The following is a 27323-nucleotide window of genomic DNA, read 5'->3' as shown; positions in this document are numbered from 1 at the left end:
CTGAGATCCATGGATATAGGGTGGTGGTAGTAGCTCTGTAACCCAGGTTTTAAAGTAAAAGTTGGGCTTTCTTTTTTTAAAAGCAAGATTTGTTTGCATACTTGGGAGGGGTTTTGTTTCTTCCCATCTTCAGGGACCCACCCATTTTAATACCCAGAGTAGCTCCATGCTAACTATTCACTTTACTAATAGAGAGTGATATGCATTTGATTCTCCAAAGAACTATTCCTAATTCAATTATGCAAATAAAAGATTCTTCATATTCGACCCCCTCTTGTGATAATCCTTATAAGTAGCTTTCCACCCCAGACATAACTATACCTGATTAATTGGTATAATCTCCTTTCATTATACTGTCTGTATCAATAAAGGTATCTACTTTTATACATTTCCCCAAGACTGTATTCTGGCAGGCATATTATAGTTAAAGCCACTGGCAGCATAACCCACTGGTGTTGTTTTCTTTCAGTTGTTGATGGCTGATTTTATGCTGCCATTCTTCCGGATGTTTCATTTAAGTATTAGGATTGCTTGAACCTTGTTGTGATTTATAATTTTAAGTTGAAATTTAATTCATAATCAAATTGAATTTCATTGAGTTTCAGTTAAATCATAAAAGATGGTGTGTAAATGTCAAAACAAATTAACAAACAAGCATTGGCCTTAGGCTATGTTTGGCAAAATATCAAAATGGCCTCCACAGATTGTTGAGTTTTGAGGGGCAGACTGGGCCTATTCATAGGGTTGTCATATGTCCTGGATTTCCCGGACATATCAGGGACACTGGAGTCAGCAGCAGTGTCTGGGTGGAAATTGGAAAAAAATGTCAGGGGAAATCTGGACGTATGGCAGCCCATGTTGGCAGTGCTGTTTTTCATTAAAAAACGGTATTTTTTGCTCAGCAGCTTTTCTGACTGGATTTTCACTGTTTGAAATATGGCAACCCTACCCTTCATCTTCTTTGCTTCTAGCCTTGAGGCTTAAAACACCATGTCCTCACTATCTTCCAGCTTTTACTCAACTTACCTATATCTCAGACCGAATCCTGAGGTCTTGAAGGTTTTTGGTGAAGAAGTTTAAAGCAGGAGGGAATCACCAAAGTACAGCCAGAGCACACAAATATGCCATCATAAACCACCCTGAGAACTTTTGTTACTGGGCAGCCCATAAAAGTAAATAAAATGAATTAATTAAATGTTAATTCAATTTTAAAAAAACATTTTGCTACATTAGAAATAAGGACTTAGTGCAGGGGTGGGGAACCTCAGGCCTGGGTGCTCTAGGTCTCTCTACTGGCCCTTTCTCTGGGGCACACCGTCCTTGAGTGCTTTTGCCTGGCTGGAATTCGTCCTTCCTTGAACGATGGCAATGCCTCTTGCCTGCCAGAACGAAGATGGAGAGAGATGTAATGGGTGTCTGTAGAAACATCTGAATTTGTACAGCTAGAATGTAACCTACAGTTCAAAGATAAGAGCAGAGCTTTCCAAACTTTTCAAGTTGGTGACACACTTTTTGGAAGTGCATCATTTCGTGACACAGTAATTCAGTTTTGCATCATTTCATGGCACAGTAATTCGGTTTTACTAGCAAACCAGAGGTTAAACTAACCCTTTCCAGCCACGGGAGGAGCATGGGGAGCGTATGTGTGACACACCTACACACTGCAGCCGACACACTAACATGTCGTGGCACACAATTTGGAAAGCTCTGGGTAAGAGTCACGTCCACTTTTGCACCAGGCTCCACTAACCACTGATAGGTTTGTCCACAAAGTTTGTCAAAAAGTTTCTCCATTCACAATCCATGCAATATTCCCTAGCTGCCCCAGCACTTGTAAATTATCCCCATGCCTTTGCACTCATTAGTCAGAACACCAGAAGGCAGAAACAACTTTGGTGCACAGGGATCAACTGGAGAGCATACTGTCGCTGAATTCTTCCTTGTTTCTCTAAAAGTTTCTACAAGAGTTTGGATTTCATATCCCGCTTTATCACTACCCAAAGGAGTCTCAAAGCGGCTAACATTCTCCTTTCCCTTCCTCCCCCACAACAAACACTCTGTTAGGTGATTGGGGCTGAGAGACTTCAAAGAAATGTGACTGGCCCAAGGTCACCCAGCAGCTGCCTGTGGAGGAGCGGAGACGAGAACCCGGTTCCCCAGATTACAAGTCTACCGCTCTTAACCACTGCACCATACTGGCTCTAGAGCAGTGTTTTTTAACCACTGTTCCGCGGCACACTAGTGTGCCGCGAGATGTTGCCTGGTGTGTCGTGGGAAAAATTGAAAAATTCGAAAGATTTTTTTTTTTTTAAAGTCAAATTTTCGCCCACTAGGCGGGCGCCGGACTGTGTCCACCCTATTTTCCACCCGTCCTGGGTGGGGATCAGATCGGATGGGATCGGATGAGAGTGGACAGGCGGTCCACTCTCATCCGATTCCCCATAGAGAGCAGTGGGGCTCTGACATCTCCCTCTCCGCACACAGTGCGGAGACGGAGCTGTCATCCGCCAGCTCAGCAGGGATCAGCGGATCGATCCCCGCTGAGCAGAGAACGGTCCACAACGTTTTTGTTTGCCATTAAAGAAAAAAAATATTAAACATTTTCTAAGGGTGGTGTGCCTTGTGATTTTTTTCATGAAACAAGTGTGCCTTTGCCCCAAAAAGGTTGAAAAACACTGCTCTAGAGATATACAAGGGCTAGAGACCTACTTTTAAACAAGCTGAATATTTAGGAAAGGACTACAGAAAGTTCCTGAAGTGTGCTCCACCCCCATATCTCCCCCCACCTCTATTCTTTGGGATCTGGGACTTTCAGGAGGACAAAAGCAATACACAAAGTAGGGTCAGCATTTCTTCTTCTTTTTTAGATTTCCTGCTCAAACATTTTCCCTAATGCTGGAAAAAGGGTGGCTTGCAAGCGGAACAGCCAAGCACATTATTCCCACCAGATGAATACTTGGGTTACATCTTCCTCCATAGTCACAAAAGGATTCCTGTAAAAGCACTTCAGTATAAGAATTGAGGCGGGGCTTGTCAGCCAAGCAAGATCTTGCTTTCAGTAAGAAGAATCTCTTGCTGAAGCCAAAATGCTCTTTGTTCTCATGACTGCAATCCCACAGACACTTTCTTGGGAACAAGCGTCACCAATGAAATCAATGCTAACAAACTCCAGGCAGTCAACTTTCACAGCAGACACAAAACATGAGCTTTGTGGCAGGAATCTTTAGGAGATTAACAGAAGTGTAGTGCTCAATCCTACTCATGTTTACTTGAAATAAGGTCCCCTTGTGCCCAAGGCATAGGATTGCAGTCTTACTGTAGTGTTAGCTTTCCTGGGCTTGACTCGATTTCCTGTCTGTGAGAGTATGACAGCCAGAAATCGACGGGGCTTCCAAGTAAACGATAGGATCGGGCAGCAAACCTTCGATCCTGAATGTGCACTAACCCCATTCCTGCGTATTTATAATCTGGAATACCCAACACCCATGCATTTCTCCCAAGTAAACGTGCATGCAGAGGACTGCAGTTTGACTTCGAAGTAAAACTCCCAAAACTAATTCCAAGAAAACAATGGGAGCGTAAAGAAGCTTGCCACCTCGCCCCAGAGGGCTCTCTGATCTGCCTCCACCCAGAGGGTCGCTCCTCCATCCCTTCGGGTGGGCAGCCCCCGAAGAAAGGCTGGTGCAGAGAGGCAGGAGAGCTTAGCTGCAAACCTGCGCCAGAGGGACTAGGGTTCCATTTATTACTGGCACTTTCCCAGCCAAATCCAAGGGCGGGTTACAGCAATTTAAAATTCAGCACCGATAGTCAAAGGAACGTGGTTGGGTCCTGAAAACATACATCTCAGGTCCAGCAATGACCTACACCTTGCAGGGGAAGGGGGCTCCCCCCCCCACACACACACTTGTTATGGCCACCACCCGCTCTTCTACCCGTTCTACCCACCATACTGGCAGCGCTCGCCCTCGTAGCCCCTGGAGCAGAAGCAGGTGCCGTTCCGGATGCACAGGCCCCCGTGCTGGCAAGGCGGGGCGTCGCACACGGCGCGCGGGTCGAAGACGAAGGGCACGGCGACGCCGCGAGACACCTTGGACGGCTGCGCCAGCGCCAACAGCGGCGCCCCCGCGCAGGCCACCAAGAGCAGCCACAGCGCCGCCGCCCGAGGGATTCCCGCCACGCGCCACCCCATCGCTCGGCCTGGCGCGGCTACCCGGCGGCGCTCTCTGGTCCCGGCGGCGCTCGCCTTGTGCGCGCTGCCGCTCCCGCACTTTCCTCCTCTTCTGCTTTCCCCCTTTCTCTCCCTCCTTCCCCTTCCCCGCCTTCTGTTCCCGGACCCTCTCTCGTTTCACTCGCTTCTCTTTTTCACTTTTTTAAAAAATATATATATATTCGTTACACGACATATTTCTTCGGGTGGCTGGAGCCACTGAAAGGAAGCTCTGTCTTGTGCACGTGAGTTTATGTTCCGAAGCAAAATCCAAGCGTTTGTCCAATGCAAGAGTATTATTATTATTATTATTATTATTATTATTATTATTATTATTATTATTGATTTCTATAGATTCCTTCATCAGAGAATCACAGGGTGGTTTACAGTGGAAACAAAGCATACCATCTGAACAAACAGAAACAATAAACCCCCAGTTTTAAAGGCTAAAAATTGTTTAATTAATTATTAAGGGGGAAAGGCCTGGGGCAGAGGGAAATTTAAAGTATCAGGTTAAGCTTGTGCTTTAAATTTAAAGTATCAGGTTAAGCTTGTGCTTCCAGTGCCGGATTTCTGTATATGCTAAACCAGCTATAGTTTAGGGCCCCACTCTCTTGGGGACCCCCCAAAAAATTAAAGAAAAAAACCTGGATGTACATTTCCAAAATATAAGATTAAAAAAAATAGAATAAAACCTACATACAGCAACAGTGTTTCGTGTTGTATGGGCTCCTATGATGTGCATATTTTGTTGTGTGCAAATGGCTTTAGATACCTAATAGGTCCATAAGTTACCGTATAGCATATATTCAACACAAAATAACAGCGACAGTTTGTTGTTGGCAAAGGAGAGCTGGACATTTAAAGGGCCCCATTACCTTCAGTAGCTTAGGGCCTCATCAAACCTAAATCCGGTCCTGCACTGGGCACCAAGCTGACAGGGGGATGGGCACCACAGGGCATTGCAGTTATTATTAATTTCATTTCTATACTGCTTAATATTTTAAATAAAAATACAGTGGTACCTCGGGTTAAGAATTTAATTCGTTCTGGAGGCCCGTTCTTAACCTGAAACTGTTCTTACCTGAGGTACCACTTTAGCTAATGGGGCCTCCTGCTGTCGCCACACGATTTCTGTTCTCATCCTGAGGTAAAGTTCTTAACCCGAGATACTATTTCTGGGTTAGTGGAGTCTGTAACCTGAAGCGCCTGCAACCCGAGGTACCACTGTATCAAAAAACAACACATTGCAACATCAAGTAAAACAGTCTGGCATAAAGCAAATTCAACTATTGACATACTGCACACACAGAGAACAGAAGGCAGAGGGTACCAAACATAGTATACTGAGGGCATTTGAAAGTCTGTCCCCTGCCTGAGAGACATACCTAAGCATAGAAGCCAACTCCCAGGGGCTGTGGGGGTTTCGGTCCCCACAATAAAATATTGGGCAATAAGTTGATGGGCATTCCCATTCAAATGGTGTTTGTGTGCACTGCGTCCTGTAATCGATTAAACGGGGTGGAACCTATTTGGGCCCCCACAATATTTTATTCAAGTTGGCACCCCTGTAAAGATATGTAACAAGGGCGCCAGGGGAGCCACCACAGAAAAGTCCGTTCTCATGTTGCCACCCTCCAGACTTCTCGCAGAGGAGGCACATGAAGAAGGGCTGCAGGGTCCAGGTCGGTTCATATGGGGAGAGGCTTTATAGGTCAAAGCCTGCATGTTGAATTGGGCCCAGAAACTAATTGGCGGTTGGGGCAGGATTGGCATTATATGCTGCTACTTCTTATTATTACACAATTTTATCCTGCCTCCCAAGGAGCTCAAGGCAACATCTTTGGATTAGGGCCTTAGGCCGTTGTTTTCATTTCTCTGGGAAATCTTCTAAAATACTAGGGAAACATCACAGTTTTTATTAATATAATGTTTGGCTTTATATGATTAGGTATAACTATTGAATAACTTAATATTAACACAGTCCTCTTTCTGGCAACAGCATACATTTATTTGCATACTTATTGTTATTCATGCACAGAACTCAGAATTTAATAGGAGGTCAGAGTATTAGCAGCACTCTATAACACCCCAGAAAAGGGTTTCCAGAGGTCCAGGTTAATTAACAAGATTCGCCCCTCCCTGTTTTCATCTGTGCTTCCTTTGAGGGTATTAAAAGGATTAATATGAAATGGGTGGGGGGAGAATCCTTAAGATGAAATATAGTAACTGTCCCTTCAATACAGCTAATTAGATGCAAGGGTGAATTAAATAAGCTTGTCCAGGTGTCTCATTAAATTAAATACATTTGTTTAAACATTATCTCCAATATTAGGGATTAGGTCTAGTCATTATCTTTGTGCACCAAAATTCATCTAAGGGTTTATGAGTCTGGTAATCTGCATTTTTAAATTGCCTGAGTCATGCAGTTTGTACCTCATTTAAAACAGGAGTGCTTGTAACCTCAGTAGGCATGTTTTTCCTTTCTGAATAATATTACCGCTTAATATAAAAATAACAATAAAAAGGGAAGCATGCTGAGTTCACAGACATGGAACTAGACACCCCCCAAAAAACATACCCATTCAAAAACTATTTATTTATTTATCTTGAAATAAAATAAAATTTGCCAGTTGTCAAATGGATCCTAAAAACACGCACTATCTCATATTACAAGTTGGGCACCAGGGGGCACCTTGTCTCCTTGCACTGGTGTAGCTGCCTAACCTCTGGCCCAATGATGCCAGTTGCCCTGCAAAGCAGAATGGTGTCACTTGGGTATATGTAGGCTAACAGAGTGTTATGTTTTATATTCTAGCCCATTTGTTGTCCCTGGAGGCAGAAGGGAACAGAATCACAACTTACTGCTCCCCTCAGGTAAGAGGGATGCATGGAAATAACACAGGTGAGTATGACATCAGTGTATACTTAAGTTTTCTAACTGATGTTGTTGTTGTTGTTGTTATTATTATTATTAATTGAATTTATATACCGGTATGTACCACCCTATACCCACAGGTCTCAGGGAGGTTCACAGAATAAAATCAAAATCAAAATGTAAAACCACAAAATACATACCGTAATAAAAATAAAAACAACAACCCAATAACCTTCCCCCACCACCACCAAAAAAACCCCCAAGACATTTTAAAAGGACATAGGATATCAATCAAATCAACCAAAGGCCAGGTTAAAATGGAATATTTTTGCTGGCGCCTAAAGGTGTATAATGAAGGCGTCAGGCGAACTTCCCTGGGGAGAGCATTCCACAAACGGGGAGCCACTGCAGAGAAGGCCTTTGTTGTCACCCTCCGGACCTCTTGAGGAGGAGGCACATGAAGAAAGGCCTCAGAAGATGATCTCAGGGTCCGGGTGGGTTAATATGGAAAGAGGCGGTCCTTGAGGTATTGCCGTCCTGAGCTGTTTAAAGCTTTATAGGTCAATACCAGCAATTTGAATTGGGACCGGAAACTAATTTTATGGCATGCACTAGATCTGCATCACAGAGATGAAAAGTGGACTGTACAGATGAAGTCAACCCATACCCATATTCATACTACTTAAGAGAGAGGGGTTTCATTTGCCGCTTCTTGAAAATATTCAGGCTCATGTTTTAAGTGCACACGGTAACATCAGGCACATGGGGCTAGCTGCATCCTTCTTGCCTAATACAAAACATTTCTATGCAATTTGCATACACAATTGAAACTCATGTGGTTCAACAATGCCCCTTCAAAGAAGATATGTATAACATGGAAACACCAGTAGTAATGATGACCATATTTCTTCAAACGCCTGGAAGAAGAGGTATGTTTTAACCTGGCATTGAACGGATGTTAATGTTGGCACCAAGCAGGCCTCATGAGAGATTATTCCATAAATGGGGAGCTACAATGGATGGGGAACCTCTCTCTTGCCCCCCGCCCCCCGAATGTTTCTCAGTGGGGCCACCTGGAGAAGCGACTCAAGAGGATGAATGCTGCATCTGCGTACTGTATATTCAAAGTGGCTTAGCCAGCTGTGCCAAAACCAGTGTTATATGTTCAAGCTGCTTTGTTCCCATCAGTACTTTTGCTCCTGGTTTCTGCACCAGCTGCAGTTTCTGAGCCATCTTCAAAGGCAGCCCCGTGTATACAGACCGCGATAATCATTCTATCTATGATTTATCACACCAGACAATGAAAAATTACATCATAGATTAGCAGCATTGATCACGCCAGTTTCCCCAGCCAAAAAATACATCATAGCGTTCAGTTAATGGCAGCTTAGGGCAGCAATAGTTTTTAATTCAGTCAGAGCAACTGATCTATGTTTTAATCCATCTGAACAGTTTGGTTTGGGTCTGTTGGGGAAATGCTACCGTAATTCTGCCACAAAAGAAAATGACATGATAACCCATTGTGAACACATTGCACATTACATTGTCCAAGGTGTTGCTGTTGTTTTTTTTAAAAAAGTAAATATATTGACACCTACCTGCTGCACCATGCATAGTGCCTGCATTGCAAGAGGTTGGCCTAGATGACACTTGGAGTCTCATCCAATCCTACAATTATTTAGCACTAGAATTTGGAAATTTTTGGCAGAGTGTCGTGGTACTACAGTAGCATATAATGTTTTTTTCTTTTACCAGAGAAACAGACATATTTTTACCAGCATCTCTAGACTAATAACTGAAATATCTACAAATTATGAATTAATTTTTTAAAAAAACCCCAGAGTTTGGTGCTTTGTCATTCTGTTTTACATTTAAAAATGTGGTTGCTGGAGGGTTTTTGCATGCTGCAGACACAAAACCAAACCAAACAAAAGCCCTGCAGTTGCCATCCATTAAATCCATCCATTTAATTTGCTTGTAAAAAGATTAGTGCAAACATTAACTGCAGTAAATCGAAAACAATTAGCCATTCAACCATCATGCTGTAACTTTATTAAGCTCTTATCTTTCCAAAACATTTGGTGACAACCAAACCAAAAACCTTGCAGCCAATAGCTGCTCAATTGGTTTTGTGTGTGAAGAGGAGGGACCGTCCTTCCAATTCACAAAAGAAAGGCTGAACAAAATCCTACCGTTATTGAATGCACAAGCAATGGTCATTGATTGATAAAAGTTTTTTTGGGTGGGTGAGACCTTCAAATGAAGGTTATTGAAATTAACGGTACATTTCTTAATATAAATACATCTAGATTTTCAGTTTTTGGGTTACCATCCTTGGTTGGTGCTTATTATATAAATCTTTAAAATACATCCTGTGTCTTTACAAAGGGCAGGAATATTCCCATATTACACTGCCAACAGATGCTGTTGTCTGCCCTATCTTCCAGGCCATGTCTCCAATTAACTCAGGGGTCAGCAAGCTTTTTCAGCAGGGGGCCTGTCCACTGTTCCTCAGACCTTGTGGGGGCTGGACTATATTTTTTTGGGGGGGGGGAATATGCCCCACAAATAACTCAGAGATCCATTTTAAATAAAATGATACATTCTACCCATGTAAAAACACCAGGCAGGCCCCACAAATAACCCAGAGATGCATTTTAAATAAAAGGACACATTCATGTAAAAACACACTGATTCCTGGACCGTCCAAAATCCAGACTTAGAAGGCGATTGGGCCGGATCCAGCCCCCAGGCCTTATTTTGCATACCCATGAATTAACACTTCACTTTGGGCTTCCTCCCCGACCCCACAAGGTGGGGAATATTTATTTTCCCACTATGTTGGAAGAGAACATTGACTAGTCTACCTTCCTTTAGGAAGTGTGTTGACACTCCTCCTTGAGACTAAATAAGCAGCTGAAACAACAATATGAGTTAGATCCAGCATAACAGACCAAATCCTTTACAATTATACCAGTGAGAGGAGAGACTGCTTTGCCGCAGCTGACAATGTATCTCATGCTCTTTCTTCTAGTTGGCCCTAAAGACAAAGCTAGATCTGATGGAGGCGATCCAGAATTGAATCTTTCTTTGCCTGATTTCATTTGCCCAATTTTTCATTCCCTAATTTAAATCAGAAAAGCAGCCCTCAAAGCTTGTCTGTATTGCGAACAACAACAGCAACTACAACTTTTTAATAGCATTTTCAAATGTTCACATGCATCATCTGGGTGTAATCTGTACAACAGCCCTGTGTAAATTAGTATTATTATCCTCCCTATTCTAGGCTGAGAATAAGAGAGAGTGGCTTGCTTAGACCAACCTAATGAGTTCATAGCAGAAACAAGATTCACACTGGGGACTTTACAGCTCCATCTCTTAGCCACCATACTATTAGGGTGGTATGGGAGCGATTCATTTATATTGGGGAAATGGTGCAGAAAAAAGGTTTAGCCCCTTTAGTATCATGCCCCCCTCCTCCTTTCCCCAGTGTCCTGGCCCTGATGCTAATAAAGAGAGCTCCTTCCTCCTGAGCCTAACCAATGATTGCCACTGTGAAGAAGAGCAAAGAGTCTATCTCTGTCTTAGGACATAATCAATGGCTGTTACAGGGGTCTTTATAAGCCCCTTTGCGGGTAGATGAGCCAGTTGGTGCCACCTGTGTGTGTGCTGTTTTATTATAGATGCTGATGCTGAGATGCATAGATTGATACATAGATTGATCTATGTTAATGGGGACTGGAGTAAAGGGGGCATTGACGCCGGGGGGGGGGAGGCGGGTCTGTTGAACTATTCGTAACCATTTTCTGTATGCAAAATACAGAGCAGTCATCCCAAGCAGAAATGGTGCTGTTCTTAGAATAGAACTGCAGATATTCTTTAGCCGTTTAGATCAGTTCAGGGGAACGATGAGGAAAAAGATTGTATTCACTTATATTTAGATACTGGAGACCATCATTAGCATTGCTGGACTTCAAACAAAGATCAGAATAATAAGAGCAGTCTAAGTTGTTGTTTCATGAAACCAATCTCTTAGTGTTCTTTAAAAATTATTTTAGTTTTGTGACATTCTTTTTTAATAAATAGATTTTGTGACTTTTTTGGAACAGGAGCCAAAAGCCAAATGAATTCTTTTCACTTCTGAACTTGACATGTGTGCTTGAATGCAAACACTGGCTGGCAGTGACTCTAAAAGGATTCAGATGAGGGACATTTGTAGCTCTGCCGCTGAGCTATGGCCCTTTGTACTGAATAAATGTCACTCCTGAAGTTCACCTTGTTGTAGATAAAGGTCCCAACAACCTCTGCATAATGGATGCTAAAGTATAATGCTGTGCATGATCAAAAGAAAGAAGCCAATGCCACAGCAGCCAAAACCATTTCAAGCTGTCCTTCTATAGCAGTGCATTAAGATCAATGCTTTACACATTCTTGAAACTTGGTACAGTATATGTGAATCCGGTACAATCATGATTTGATATGTAGGTGCACAATTTATTAAAAGGCCTCTGAATCTTTGGGGTATGTGAATAACAGAGGTGGAAAGAAGACTGCAAGAAAAAATGGGCAAGGTTTATTATGTTCGCTGACTGGGAACAGTTATGGACCACAGGCCTTAAATTTACGGCATGTAGTGCCTTGAAAGAAAACATAATGAAAATGATCTATAGGTGGTACATGACCCCAGTCAAGCTTGCAAAGATATACCATTTGCCCAATAATAAATGCTGGAAATGTAACGAATGTGAAGGAACCTTCTACCACCTTTGGTGGACCTGCCCAAAGATTAAGGCCTACTGGGAAATGATCTATAATGAAATTAAGAAAATCCTTAAGTGGACATTTGCAAAGAAACCGGAGGCTTTTCTCTTGGGCATGGTCGGCCAATTGGTACCAAAGAAAGATAGGACATTTTTTATGTATGCAACTACAGCAGCAAGAATCCTTTTGGCAAAGTATTGGAAGATGCAAGAATTACCTACTCTGGAAGAATGGCAGACGAAGGTGACTGAATTTATGGGACTGGCAGAGATGACCGGCAGAATCCGTGATCAGAGGAGAGAGACAGTGGAAGAGGACTGGGAAAAATTCAAAATATATCTTAAGAACTGTTGTAAAATTTCAGACTGATAAAATGTCAAGGGATAAGAAACAGAGAATTACAGCTGTAAATGTTTAAGTTAAGAAAACCTGAGGGAAGTTAAATATAAAAATGGAATGAAGGATTGCTAAAAAATTGGAAACAAGGGTGCAGTGAAGGGGAGGTATGGGGAAGTCATGTGTTGTTTGTGTATGGTTTTTTTTGTGTGTTTTTGTTTGTGAAAATTAATAAAAATTATTTAAAAAAAAAAAGAAAAAATGGGCAAGGTTGACTTTTACCGAGGGGGAAAAATACTTGTAGCCATGACTTTGAGTCTTAATAGTGTGCCTACTTTAAAGTTATCTATTGAATTTCACTTTCAATTTAAAACTGGAACCTTCTTTTTAATGCCCTCTTTCACTCTTTCCAAAGTTGTTGTCTTGTTAGGTCTCTGATATCTCACTCTGCTACTCTTATTCATACTTCACACACACACACACACACACACACACACACACACACACACCGTGCTTGGACTCTTCTTCTTGTTAATATGATCTCTGGCATGCTTACTCCCTTTTTTTATAGGAACAATGCCAAGATCTGTTCTTGATCTTTCTACTTGTCATTTAAAAACAAAAAACTAGCTGTGTGCTCCTATAAAGAAAAATGGGCATCATTTTTTACTTTTTGGATCTGATTCACTCCTATGGATACTTTTTCGGGACTAAGCGCCAATGAACTCTGTGGTATTTACATGCATAGTTGCATTGCACTGAGCTGCGCAGCTGGCATTGTTGCTATTTACATCTGTGCTTTTCTTAGGTGTGCATTTAACAAGGCTTCCATTTTCTGAAACAGCACAGGATCGAACTCAATCGTTGTAAGAGTTCATTAATGTTAGTAAAGCTTTGGGTAGCAAGGGTTAAATGTGCTATATTCATACAAAGTAAACTTGCAGTAGAGCTGATGTCATGTGTTGGAATACATACAAGCAAAGAAGCAACTTTCCTCTTTGCATGTGTGTACCAAATGTTGTTAATGCTGTTGTTCTATCTATGCCCCTTATGCCTAATACCAGACACAACTTTATACCAGTCACGATTCAGTTGTTTCAGTCTGAAATATCTGTTAATGGGCTGGAAAAGCTACGTATTAGGTTAGAAGCAAAAGTTGATCACACATTATCTGTTAAAATACCAAGGTGCTGATTTAGCTTAGTACCCTTTACGCATGACTGGCTGTGCCATTATGTCAATGGGGATGCATGTTCAAATGCGTGTTCCACTGAAAACAATAAAGTGTGGCTCAATGAAATGCGTGCTTTCGAACTGCTAGGTAGGCAGGAGCTGGGACAGAGCAACAGGAGCTCACACTGTTGTGTGGATTCGAACCGCCAACCTTCTGATCGGCAAGCCCAAGAGGCTCAGTGGTTTAGACCACAGCGCCACCCTCATCCCTTCTCCAAGACAAGGCTTCTTCCTTCACTGCAACATTTGAGACGTGTGCATCAAAAGGATGCACACATGGAATTAGGAGTGTGCCATTAGGTCTTACTTGTTGGCTTCCGATAGGCATCTGGAGGGCCACTGCGAGAACAGAAAGCTGGATTTGATAGGCCTTTGGTTTGCTCTTGTTAGGGCCTTCTTAATGTTCTTACGGAGCTGCTTGTGACATCTTATTGAAAAAGGAAGCCTGTGAACATCAAGCACCAGTTATGCTTTCAAAAGGGTGTGTGATAGCGTATTTATTTTCGATATTGATTTGTTTTCCAATAGTGCAAGCTATACATATGCAAAATGTCCCGTACTGCTAGCTTTTGTTGATACTAACAACCAATGGATTGTGATGCTTCAATACCATTGTACTGAGTGCTTTATAAAAACCTAGCTACAGCTTAAGCTTTATGAAATAGCCAATTTTTGGTTCACCAAGCCAGTATCAATGGCAGACAGTTGGGGAGCAGAGCTGAAGTCCAAAAATGTATTCTTGGGTTTCTACAAATAAGGTCATTTATCACACCATTTTTCTTTGTCCATTAATACCCAGCAAGTTTATCATTTATATATACTCATACATTTTCCTTTGAAACAGTTGAAGCGGGTTATATTTTCTCTTCAAAAATTTTATTTCTCAGCTTGAAGTGTTCCACTTCAATACAATACACGGGAGAACAGTTGCAATGAAGTATGTTCAAAGCACATTTTTCTTTATTACAATGACAAGTTTGAAAAGCACCTTGTGATTTGACATCATTTGGGAAGGGGAGGGAAAGTGCACTTCGCCAGCCGCAAGATCTTAGTTTTATTGTCTGAGCAATGAATCTAATAATAAAAGCCAACTCGATTGCCTTGCTGAACTATAGACACATCCTTCTTTTCAATTCCAAGCACACATGTCTGTCTGTGTGTGCACGTAAATGTGCGTGTATGCACACTCTCACACAGGGTTTCTATCATCAAATGGATGTCCTGCAGAAGACTTGCAACTGACTCTAGCAGGGCAACACCTTAATCAACTGTCTCACATTTAACTGAGGGTAAGCTATTACAATACGACAACATGCACTTTCTATGTCCAAACAACGTATCATATGAAAAGAGAAAAAGCTTCTTATTACTAATGTACCAGTGAGTGAGACAGAAGTTTATTGAAGATAAAAAGCTTAGATGTCTAACAATGTGCATTGTTTTGTTATTGTTGCTCATTTAACCCAACTACATTGGGTTCTAGAAGAACAGATCCTATATTGCTGAACTATCTGATTATATATATTTGTAGAGCTTCCTCTCAAAGCTGCACTGCAGTAACGTTTCTTTCCTTTGTCCTCTATGAAGAGAGAAACGAACTAGACCAGAAGTTGCATGCAATCAAGTCTAGTCAACTTCGTGACCCCATTTGCAAGTGTGGGGCTGGAGAAGTGGCAGCCATTAAGTGTAAGGTAAAAAGAACTCTCCCTACCACAACCTCTCCCATTAAGTGTAATGTAAAAAGGCTACTAGGCATTGATAGCCGTGTCCTCTGATTTTGTCCGATTGTCTTTTAAAGCCACCCAAGTTGATGGCCATCACTGCCTCCTGCAAAAGTGAGTTCCATAGTTTTAACTATGTGCTGCGTGAAGGAGTACTTTCTTTAATCTGTCCTGAATCATCCAGCATCTGGCTTCATTGGGTTAGTCTACAATTTCTTCCTGGAAGCTGGAGCTGATGCACGTAGACTGCATTGTACCACATTTGGCCCCTTTGTGTGTTCTGGATAAAAGATGCTGAGGACCGAAGATCAGGGTGCCTGTACGATTAGTAAAAGCAGATGGTGGAGCATTTCCCATGACACGTTACTATGTTTTGAAGGATTTACCCCACTTCTCTCCCACACATGCATTCTTGCTGAAGCTGCTGCATTGTTCACAGGAAGACAACACAGAATGTTGAACCGCAGCCCAGCACAGAAATACATTTGCTTTGTTTGGGAAACATACCAAAATCTGCAGACTTAACTGTAGCCTGCTAAAGCATTTTGCGCTCTCAGTCTCGATGTAAAGCAGGACTCCTGCCCACTAAATCTGAAGGGGAAGGAAGGCACGCAGCCATTTCTCTCCGCATGTTCTTTCGGAAGCTGATATCTGTGAATTTAAAGCTAAGATATGATGCCGTGAAAAATGTACACGTCCCATATTATTTTATAGCTTTTCCATCACTTCGTGAACACCCAGGCATCAGACTGTGTTCTCAACCCATTTACACCTTTGCGGTTTGTTAATGACAGTCTATAGGTGAGGGGTGGGTGGGAAATGGAGTAGTTAAGCCTAGAAGCCAGTCATTAGTCTTGTTGTCAGCCACAGTATATCTCTGAACTTTATAAGTAATTCATGTCATCCCTTCGCTCTTACCCCTCAGCAGACTATCCATTAAAACCGTGATTCTGTGTGGAGCTTCACAGAGAGCCAATGGATGGCCAATATGGGACAAAAGAGGCTTGCAAGTCTATGATAAATTGAAAAGCTGGGTCATATATATATATATATTAAACTTTAGCAGAGGGACAGTGTCAGCCTGAAATAAAAGCAGAATAATAAATCACGGTTGCTGTGCTCGGGTATTATTTAAATGAACATTAACATTCCTGAAGTAAACCTTTGCAGAAATTAGCAATATCCTCCATGTACACAGATGCTTCCTGCATTAGTCTTATTTAGGCATTATACAAATCTGGAAATGCAATGCACGAGCAAGGAAAGTGGGCAGTGGGTGGCGTACAGAAGTACAGGAGGGGAGTGACATTTTCTGTTTTGCCTCTGGCAGCAAAACATCCTGAGCCAGCCTTGCTAAAGGCCAACAGAGAAAGGACAGAGCAACACACGTATGTGAAGATGCTATTTTTGGTGCTATTTCTGAAAAGGCCCCTGTCTCAATTACTTCTCCATCCACTGCCTGCCCCCAGATAATGAGGGAACCAAGAGCAAGGCGTCTGAGGAAGGCCTTCATAGTTGTATGGAAGAAAATGGTCCATAAGGCATTTTGGACCCAGGCTTCCAAAAAACCCCACTTAAAACCAGTGCTTTTGAATAGGTGCTGGAGACTACCCGGAAGCCAATAATACAGTTGCGGTAAATGTACAGTAAATTTAGGGCAACAAAGGCTCCTGTGTGTGCTTTCTAAGTTATAAAAGGCAGAGGAAGAAATAATGGAAGAAAAAGTATTTTAAGACACACAGGGGGATATAGAGAGCCAAAGCAGCTCACTGTTTCTTCCATTGAAAACCCCCATGTCCACTGTGCAATGTATCAACATGAGGCAGTAATGTCCAGTGAAGTGCATTAGCGTGGAAAGTTACCAGGGCAATCCACTCTGTCATCTGCTGAAATATCACAGTGGTGTTTCTGTCAAATACACCAGGCAAGTATTGGTAGAGAAATGACCATAAACGTGTTTATACATGGCACTCTTTCCCAGGGAAAGTTGCACAGTGGACTTTGTAGCTGTCCCAGGGAAATCCAGATAGCATCTCAGCTTGAGCCTTGTGATGATACAGCTGGGAGGCAGATGGCAATCTCTTGGGGGTATCAAGCTGGACAGAACAGCTAATTTATGCATGGAGCAGAGAATGGTGCTGGCACAGGGATTTGACTGCCAGCCTGGAAGAACAAAGGCCCTCCTACTTCCTGCCCAGTTGAAGTGCTTTCCTAGTTTTCACCTATTTAATTATAGGGTTGAAGAGATTGCCAACTGTGTCCAAAGTCATTAGCTCCCCCTGGAAATGCAATCTCTGTGTATCTGAAAGAGGTCACCACCAACAGAGCTTAAGAGAATGGGATCCTCCCCAGGTCAGTGACTTGATGTACTGTGTGTGTGTGTGTGTGTGTGTGTGTGTGTGTGTAGAATCAGGAGTTCTGCAGTGGGGGGGTGGCAGGAGGAAGAGATAGGAGTTGACTGAAAGCTAGAAGCGTTTTGGAGATCCAAATTCTCTCCCCTGGGAATCTGATGGCCTGCTGCCTTACAGAAGAACATGCTCTTGTATGTTGTTGTTGTTTAGTCATGTCCGACTCTTCGTGACCCCATGGACCAGAGCACGCCAGGCACTCCTGTCTTCCACTGCCTCCCACAGTTTGGTCAGACTCATGTTTGTAGCTTTGAGAACACTTGTATACCTATAAATAAAACAGATATTGCAAAAACCTATCTAAAGTAAACCAACGGCCCAGGTCAGTCTGTCTCTAGAACTTCTGACTGAGGCGTGTGCAGTGCAAATATTTATTAAGCAGAATCAGCCAGTTGCATAACATGTCCTGTAGAAATTACATTGCCAGGGAGAACACCAAAGTTAGAATGGTGACTGGTGCCCTTTGAGAGTGATGAAACCGAAGCCAGTGAGGCCAACAGTAGGGAGAGGCGGAGTCAGTGACACAGAATCAACTAATTCTGGTTTTGACCCCATCCTCCTGCTCGTGTTCTACAAATTGACAGTCGGCGCCACCCAGAGCTGCCTCAGGCAGCGGAAGTGCAAGATGCGGAGCTGCCACCCTACTGCTTTCACCACTAGCTGAATGTTCCCCTCTCACCAAGTTCTGGTGTTGGTAGAAATGAGGAGTGGCAGAGGGTGGGGACAGCAGGGAGGTGGAAGACAGCACAGTCCCATTTTGATCAGGTGATTAAATGGTACAGATCGCTCCTGGGGCCACCTTTTTGCTCAATTGAAAAGCCCTAAAGTCCACAAAGGTATAAACTACAATCTGTGTAAACAGTGGATACACTAGTTATTACACACTCCCATTACCATTTAAATTATAATACAGAATTACATGTTGAGGCTATGGAACATAAAGGTTTGTTTTGTTATGTTTGTTTGGCAGCAAAAGTAACAGTGAAAGAACTGGCAAACATTTCAGGTTAAATATAACCGCAGGACTGCTTTTTTTGGAGACCTATGTAGCAGTGAAATATTCCAAGAGGGAACAAGGCTTTGTATCGCTTTGCAGATTTCATTTCCTTCTCGCTGGCTCTAAATGGGTTTATCAGACAGTCTGAAAAATGTTTTAGCAGCTCAGTCCTAAGACTGGCTACCCCAGCAAACCACCAACTCCACCAGCACGATGCCAGAAGGCACAGAGGGCAGCTGAAATTGTTTAGGATCAAAATGCTGATATCAAGTTGCAGCTAAAACTTTTAGGTGGTCTGTATAATGTCATGTTGAATTTCTAATGATATAAAAGATATCCCCTTGCAGTCCATACCTTAGGACTGGGGTCAGTAGCTGAGTGCCTGAAGATTGACACCACTTGATTCCACATACTCCCTGTGCTGCCCTGTGATGTGTGGCAGGAGACAGCTGGTTCCTTAGTATACCTTATTTTATTCCCTAGGTGGGGAAAAAAGCAGCATGTAATTTTCTGCTATAATTTACAGAAAAACAACTGTACGTTCACGTAAGCTTTTGTATATCAAAAACCTATATTTTCATGAAGTTTTAAACTAAAGGGGTAGGGGAAACAGATGGCCTCACTCAGATGCACTTTTGAGAGCTAATTTAAAGATGTCGACTCTCATCAGTATCAATCATCCTTTTCCTTTTCAGAGGCCTAAGAGTTTTTTATCTTACTGTCCAATTACTTGAAATTCTGATAAAATTATCTTAATGATATCCTACCTGTTATATTTCAGTGATTTGCATATATTATGCAGAGCACATTGTAGATTGTAGATTTCATTGTAGATGGAGAGATAAAGAAACAACTCATCCATGGTTTTTTTAAAATAACGTGAAGGCATTAAAATAATTTTAGAGATTTGGCACATGTGCATATATTCCAGCATATGCACTAAATAATAATAATTTGTTATTTATGCCCCGCCCATCTGGCGGGGTTTCCCCAGGCACTCTGAGCAGCTCCCAATAGAATATTAAAACACGTTTTATTGTCAAACTTTAATGTTGGATAATAAAACATGTTTTTAATACTCTATTGGGAGCCGCCCAGAAGTTTTTAATAACTTCTCTAAACAGGGTTGCCTTCACTTGCCTTCTAAAAGTCAGATAGTTTTTATTTCCTTGATATCTGATAGGAAGGTGTTCCACAGAGCAGGCACCGCTACTGAGAAGGCCGCTTGCCTGGTTCCCTGTAACCTCACTTCTTGCAGTGTGGGAACTGCCAGAAGGCCCTTGGCGCTGGACCTCAGTGTCCGGGCTGAACGATGAGGTTGGAGACGCTCCTTCGGGTATATTGGGCCAAGGCTGTTTAGGGCTTCAAAGGTCAGCACCAACACTTTGAATTGTGCTCAGAAACATACTGGGAACCAATGTAGGTCTTTCAGGACTGGTGTTATATGCTCTCGGCGGCCACTCCCAGTCACCAGTCTAGCTGCCTCATTGTGGATTAATCATAGTTTCCGGTTCACCTTCAAAATCTTCACGTATGGAGTCCCTTGCATTTAGAGTGGTCATATGTCCTACTTTATTTGCATCCTCTATTTTAAGAGCTGTCTGGTCCAAGTCCTAGTGTAAAGATAAAGAACCATCAGAAGCAGAGGGAGGGCTTGAAAATACCTGCCAGCGATTAGCTCATGAACAGCACAGGTTTCTCCTTCATCAGCCTTCTTCACCGTGGTGAAATGCATTTCTATTTTGTTACTATGACGTCTATATCTGCATATATACATATGAATTAGCATGTGCAAATTTATTGGAAACCTGTGCCCCCTTTCGTCTTCTTTTTTGGTGATGCATTTTTTTTCTGTAATGCACAATTGGCCACCCTACTTCCAGCGGTGACTGGTGCCAAATGGGATAAAGTAGGGAGATACCCAAATTGATACCCAAATCGGAGTCTGAAAAGACACACCTTAAGAACTATCGTCCCATCTCCCTTTTGAATGTGGATTACAAAATATTTGCAGATGTTTTGGCAAGTAGATTTTAAAAAGTTCTAAATGAAGTAATTCATAAAGACCAGGCAGGCTTTCTCCCAGGTAGACATATGTTTGCTAATATAAGGAACATTATTGACATTTTGGAACTCTTGCAAACAGACATAAACACAAAAGCAGTGCTAATCTTTATAGACGCGGAGAAGGCCTTTGATAATATCTCTTGGAAATTTATGAAGGGAAATTTAAAAGAAATGGGAGTGGGACGGGGGTTTGAAAATGGGATTGAGGCAATATATTCAGAACAAAAGGCCAAATTGATAGTTAACAATGTGGTTACAGAAGAGTTCAAAATTGAAAAAGGAACACGACAAGGCTGCCCGATTTCCCCTTTGTTATTTATCTCGGTTCTGGAAGTGCTCTTAAATATGATTAGAGGGGACCGGTTGGTGGAAGGGATTCAGGTCGGAGCGAAACAATACAAACTTAAAGCCTTTGCAGATGACCTAGTTCTGACCCTGCAGGAGCCAGAATCTAGTACAAAAAGAGTATTACAATTGATTCAAGATTTTGGTCGGGTGGCGGGATTTAAACTAAATAAACAGAAAACTAAGGTGTTGGGAAAAAACTTGACGGATACAGAGTCAGAACGGTTTCAGAGAGAAACAGAACTAACTGTGGTTAAAAAAGTAAAGTACCTAGGGGTAAATATAACAGCAAAAAATCTGAGTCTATTTAAGGATAACTATGAAAAATGTTGGTCTGAAATTAAGAGAGACTTGGACAGTTGGACAAAATTGAAGCTTTCTTTGCTAGGCCGAATTGCTGCTATTAAGATGAATGTATTGCCAAAAATGTTGTTTTTGTTTCAAACATTGCAGATTGTGGACAAGACAGAGTGCTTCTGGAAGTGGCAGAGAGATATCTCTAAATTTGTCTGGCAGGGCAAAAAGCCCAGAATTAAGTTTAAGATATTAACTGATGCGAAAGAAAGAGGGGGCTTTGCCCTGCCAGACCTAAAGCTGTACTATGAAGCCGCAGCTTTCTGCTGGCTAAAAGACTGGCTACTTCTGGAGGACACTGATGTACTGGACCTGGAAGGCTTTAACAATGCTTTTGGTTGGCATGCATACTTATGGTATGACAAGGTTAAGATCAATAAGGCCTTTAAGAATCATATTGTCAGGAAAGCAGTATTTAATGTCTGGACAAAATACAAAGACTTATTGGAAAACAAAACTCCAAGGTGGCTTTCACCTCTGGAAGCTAAGGCCCGAAAAAGACCCAAATGGCCAAAATATTGGGAAATATTAGAAAAAGATGGAGACAATTGGAAATTGCAGAGTCTGGAGAAAATGAAGGATAAAGTGCGAGACTGGTTACATTATGCTCAGATTAAAGAAGTCTTTAAAAACGACAAAAAGTTAGGGTTCCAGGTGGAGAAATCGAAGTTGGAAACAGAATTGTTAGAACCAAAGACTAAGGTACTATCAAGAATGTATAACTTGCTGTTAAAATGGAATACACAAGACGAAATGGTTAAATCGGCTATGATAAAGTGGGCACAGGACATTGGGCATAACATTATGTTTGAGGACTGGGAAAGGTTGTGGACCACAGGGCTGAACTTCACTGCATGTAATGCTCTGAAGGAAAATGTAATGAAAATGATATATAGATGGTACATGACCCGTTAAACTTGCCAAAATATACCATTTGTCTGAAAATAAATGTTGGAAATGTAAAGAAAATGAAGGAACATTCTTTCACCTCTGGTGGACTTGCCCTAAAGTGAAGGCCTTCTGGGAAATGATATATAATGAGTTGAAAAAGGTATTTAAGTATACCTTCACTAAGAAACCAGAGGCCTTCCTTCTGGGTATTGTCGGTCAGAAGGTGTTAAAGAAGGACCGAACATTTTTTATGTATGCAACAACGGCAGCAAGGATACTCATCGCTAAGAACTGGAAAACGCAAGATCTACCTACACTGGAAGAATGGCAGATGCAGCTGATGGACTATATGCAACTGGCCGAGATGACTGGCAGAATCCGAGACCTGGGAGAAGAGAGGGTTGAAGAAGACTGGAAGAAATTTAAGATTTATTTACAAAAATATTGTATTTTGGTTGAATGTTAAGAAGGATGCTAGATCATAAATAATTGTCCACCACTAAATTAGATTTGAATTCGATGATAAGTGAGATTAAGGAAAATATAAACCTTTTGGAGAATTGCTAGATTATACTTAAATGAGCGGATATAAGATTGTAAACAAGATGATAATTTGCTTGAAAAAACTTTTTAACGATGCAAGTGGGAGTGGGAGACGTGAGGGAGTCCAAAGAAGTGATGAAATTATGTTATGATATAAGTAATGTTGTTTATTATTTATGCATTTGTATTCAAAAATTTTAATAAATATTTATTAAAAAAAAAGTAGGGAGATTAACAGTAGCTGCAGCCAGAGCTAGTAAGTGTTGGAGACAACTGATTCAATTTTTGCTCCATCTTCCTCCCTGCCAAATTCTACAAGGGCATCACTGGGGCTAAGGAGGAGGAAGCTGACAGCCAATACCACCCCTTGGACTGGATGTTAGAGTAAGGACAGCAGATGAGGGTTGATTGAAGTTGGTGGGGCACAGCCCCGTTTGCCTCCACTGTTGTTAGTGTAACAATATCATTGCCAATATCATTAACTGAAGCAAGGATGGGGGGAAATATGAAAAAAAACTAAACCTGGGTGTACATTTCTAGATGGTCAACAATTTATTGTAACTTCTTTTTCTAAAAGCCTGGTTAGAAATATTTAAATGAACACAAGCAAAAGATACAGAGTTTAGTATACTACTTCTGTCCCACCCCTGCCTCCCCACCCAAATGTCCTGTTTTGGGACCTAATGCTGGTTTTTGCTGGCAAAAGAACCACCAGCGCTAAAAGCTTAAAGGTAAAGGACCCCTGGACAGTTAAGTCCAGTCAAAGGCAACTATGGGGTTGCAGCGCTCATTGCTCTTTCAGGCTGAGGGGGCCAGCATTTGTCCACAGACAGCTTTCTGGGTCATGTGGCCAGCAGGACTAAACCGCATCTGGCGCAGTGGAACACCGTGACATAAGCCAGAGCACACAGAAATGCTGTTTACGTTCCTGCCACAGCGGTACCTATTTATCTACTTGCACTGGTGTGCTTTCAAACTGCTAGGTTGGCAGGAGCTGGGACCGAGCAATGGAAGCTCACTCCGTTGCGGGGATTCGAACCGCCAACCTTCTGATCAACAAGCCCAAGAGGCTCAGTGGTTTAGACCACAGCACCACCAGTAGTACATCTACACTGATGAAGCCATCAGCACATGTTGTGGGGCCTCCTCAGTGGAGATGCAACTCCAGGGGTGAAGCTCTAACACTCCCCATATGAGTTCCAGTCAGTTGAGCAGGTGGCAAGCATTGCTGTGTTAACCACAGTGTTGGATTGGTCATATTATCTTGGTTCGATGTATGCTCTGGCATGCTTACAGTATTCTTGTTTATTTTGTATAGTTTTTCTTGTTTTTAAATGCTGTCTGCAAGGTGCTCTGGAAGTTGTCAGACTGAAAGGAAGGCGTTTTAAAAAATGTTATTTAATAAATAAATATATCAGATGCAGAATGCATATAGAAATGAATCTCTGTATCTTAAAAGTTCCATATGCAGTTGGCCTTAGTTATACAAGTCTGTTATTACTTGTATACTGTGCCTTCCTCAACATTTGGATAGAGAGAAAAACATCCCTTAAGCAAAGTACAGACTTTGCAAAGTTTCAGACACTAGTGTCTTGTGGATAGTTGGTTTAGGTGCGTGGAAAGTTATTCACTCTGTTCTTGGCTTGAAGAATTGTAATGCAGGACACACGCTTACTTTTGGGAATTTTCTCCTACCCTCCCAAGTTTTGGAACGTAAAACTAGAGTTGATTCATTCAACTGTGCTGTTGGCTACCTTTCTGCACATGCTGCAGTTTAAGTGCAGTGTGTTCTGGCAGCTCTAAAATGCTTAAGAAGGGACAAAAGTACATCTCTCTCCCATTCCTAGTTTCTCTTGCCCTTCCCCATTCTACTCCAGAAGGTTGGATGAATGACCCAAACAGACTTGGGAGAGGAATGCACAAAGGGCACAGAAGGAGGGCAGCAGGAGAGGGCATCCCATTGCACGGACAAAAGTCCAAGTGCTAACATGACAGCTTCATTGGATACAAGGCTAGAGCTATACTCCCTAAACCTGATCTCAAAGTGAATGTCCTGTGCAAAAAGGGGGAAGCTGGACTGCAGCAATGGAGTGAAAGGAGTCCTGTAAGGCTGAGCCTATCGCTGAAATAAATTTGCATACAATGCCAAGTTTAATATAAGGTACCCACTTCTCTTACAGTTAGCAGCTTAAATAGCTAACATTAATTTATGCTGAATACACAGAGTTAAGTTCACACGGAATAACTTAGATATATTAATTACAGCATATCTTTTTTGGAAGGTGAAGTGCATTCTGAATACCATGATTGGGCCTCAATCCATATTTGAGGAACTCAAGCAGATTAAAATGGCAATGTGATTACTATGCTCATAGCACTACAACAGATCATTCTAAGAGACCATTAAAGTAAACTGGGTAAGCCTTTTTTTTTAAAAAAAAAAAGATTGCATACAAACACTTTTTGTATGGAATAATATTATCTTTTTGTACATTCTCTCTTTTTGGGCAATGCTTGATTTTTAAGTCCCTTTTATTAGGCAATCAAAAGTTTATGCCAGAGGCTGTACTATAAATTGTTCTTACTTTTCATATTGTACCTCTTTTACTTTCCCATTTTGCAGCAAAACCCAATACATTTAATATTTCTATAGCCTTGAACAATTAATAAAAATATAACATGGGCCTTGCCTGTCTGCTTTCATTATAAATATGTGTGTCACTAATAGGAATGTAAAGTATATGGCACCATCTATTGAGAGAAATCAACAATGCATGATATTCTGAGCATATCCTCACCGTATTATGTAAAAATTTATAGGACCAGAGTTAGAAAAGTAGCTTGGAGTGAGATGAACAGTTTGGAAAAGCAGATTTAGTGAAAGTGTAGCTTTGATTACCTAAACTGAAATAAAACTGAGTTGCTACTAAAGTCTACCTTGTTAAAGAACAACTAATAATTTCAACATTATTTCCTCTGAGAAGCACAAACGCTGGATGATCGGCCTCAATACATGTTAAAAGAATGCTATAAAACTACTGTTGGGATTTGAAAACCAATTCTGTGTGGAAAGTTTGTTAATAGTTTGCCCATAATCAAGACCAATAAAGTCTATCCCAGCAAAACAAAGCTATCTAGAAATGTGCTATAAGTGGCTTTTCTCTTGAGAAATTTCCCATTTGCATGGTGGGACTCCAAGACTACATGGTGGCGCTCAAACAGTTGAAAAAATACAAGAATGGGTGACATGTCTGTGCAGACCGTACACTAATTTCTGTTCTACGTAAATAACTTCCTTCCTGCTATCTTCTCTTTCACTTTTTGGCAGCACCCTGCAACTGTCTGTAAATATAGGCACTAATTGAGGCACTAATTGATACACGGTGGTGGGTTCTAGTCCACAACAGCTTTCCTTTGCCAGCGCACAACAGGGTAGCAGACTTTTAAGGCTCCCGTTAGTGCACTGGAGAGGAATCGAACAGAAAAGGGGAACCAAAATTATCAAGGGGGCGATGAGAGGTTGTAGCGCTTGGTACTTTTTAGCTTAAAGGGTGAGAAAGAGGCGACACGACTTATGAAGTTATGCACGGCTTACAAAGTGACAAGAGAAAGTGGATGGAGAAAAGTTCCCCTCTCCTAACACTATAACTCATGGACATCCAATGGAGCTCAATGTTGGGACTATTCAGGACAGATATAACTATTTCTTCATGCAGCACCATATGGGACTGACTCCCACAGAGGTGGCAAGGATGACCACCCACTTGGATGGCCTTAAAAGATAACTTGACAAATTCACGGAGGACACAAGGCTATCAGTGGCTACTAGCCACAATGACCATCTTCTTCCTCCACTATCAGAGGCAGTATGTCTGTGAACAGCAGTTGCTGTGAACTGCAGGCAGGCAGAGTGCTGTTGCGCTCATGTTCAGCTTGCAGGCTTCGCACAGGGAACTGGTCGGCCACCGTGAGTACGGTATGCTGGACTACACCACTGGCCTAATTGCAAACTTTTTGAGTCCACGGCTCCCTTGACCAACCACATTTTTTTCTGCAGCTTCCCTGTGACTACTTGCACTAGGATTTCATTACAGCACGTCTGTAAGTGGGTAGACTAGGAATCTGGGGTGTGTCTGGGAGGCAGCGAAGAGGACGGCTCAAAGAAGGTTGGCCATCGAGGAGGGGGGATGGAGGAGAGAGAATGCAGGAAAATATGGGCTACAAGTTAATGAAAGGACGGCCCCCTGCTTTAACATTCCTCAAGTCTCCCCAGGGTACCACAACACACTGGTTGACAACCAATGGCCTGATCCAGAAATGTCCAACCTGTCAACTGCGATTGACAAGTAGATCCCTGGGTGATCAGTCGATCATGGGATCCTTATCAATCTCTGGATGTATAAAAATGCGGAATGGATGTCTCCGCCCCCCACCCCCTCAATCTGCCCCCCCCATCGTGTCCTGTGTGCAATTGTTTGTTGTTTGCTCTTCATTCACGTTTGCATGTTTATTGGTTGGTCAACTCTTTGCAATCATTCCATAACAACTGTGGGCATTGTTCCCCCCAAAAGCTCAACAACTC

General features: G+C 42.0%; 2 protein-coding genes across 5 annotated transcripts in view; one reads left to right on the top strand and one right to left on the bottom strand.

Annotated features, from left to right (window-relative positions):
- Positions 1-4376, bottom strand: part of LOC309325665 (uncharacterized protein) — a 30126-nt gene extending 25750 nt beyond the window's left edge. Inside the window, exon 1 of one of the 2 annotated variants that reach the window (XM_081833892.1) lies at positions 3946-4376. In XM_081833892.1, coding sequence (XP_081690018.1) covers positions 3946-4189 — 244 coding nt within the window. In that variant the 5' untranslated portion in view covers positions 4190-4376. The remainder of the gene's footprint in view (positions 1-3945) is intronic. The other variant, XM_081833893.1, reaches the window with a different exon arrangement.
- Positions 4320-27138, top strand: LOC309325726 (uncharacterized protein). 3 transcript variants are annotated; one of them, XR_014149907.1, is made up of 4 exons: positions 4320-4452; positions 7026-7112; positions 15003-15106; positions 26603-27138. XR_014149907.1 is itself a non-coding variant. In XM_081834028.1 (4 exons), exons 1-4 carry the CDS (start codon positions 4461-4463, stop codon positions 25099-25101), a joined length of 309 nt encoding a protein of 102 aa, XP_081690154.1. In that variant the 5' UTR covers positions 4378-4460; the 3' UTR covers positions 25102-27138. The 3 variants fall into 3 exon arrangements, 1 of the variants encoding a protein (XP_081690154.1); XM_081834028.1 differs by having other exon boundaries at positions 4378-4500; positions 25024-27138; XR_014149908.1 differs by lacking the exon at positions 26603-27138 and having other exon boundaries at positions 15003-17365.
- The last annotated feature ends 185 nt before the right edge of the window (positions 27139-27323 follow it).

This window comes from Podarcis erhardii (assembly GCF_964252035.2).
Source record: "Podarcis erhardii genome assembly, chromosome: 12".
Lineage (NCBI taxonomy): Eukaryota > Metazoa > Chordata > Lepidosauria > Squamata > Lacertidae > Podarcis > Podarcis erhardii.
Note: the sequence above shows the minus strand (reverse complement) of the source record. Positions and strands in the feature narration are given on the sequence as shown.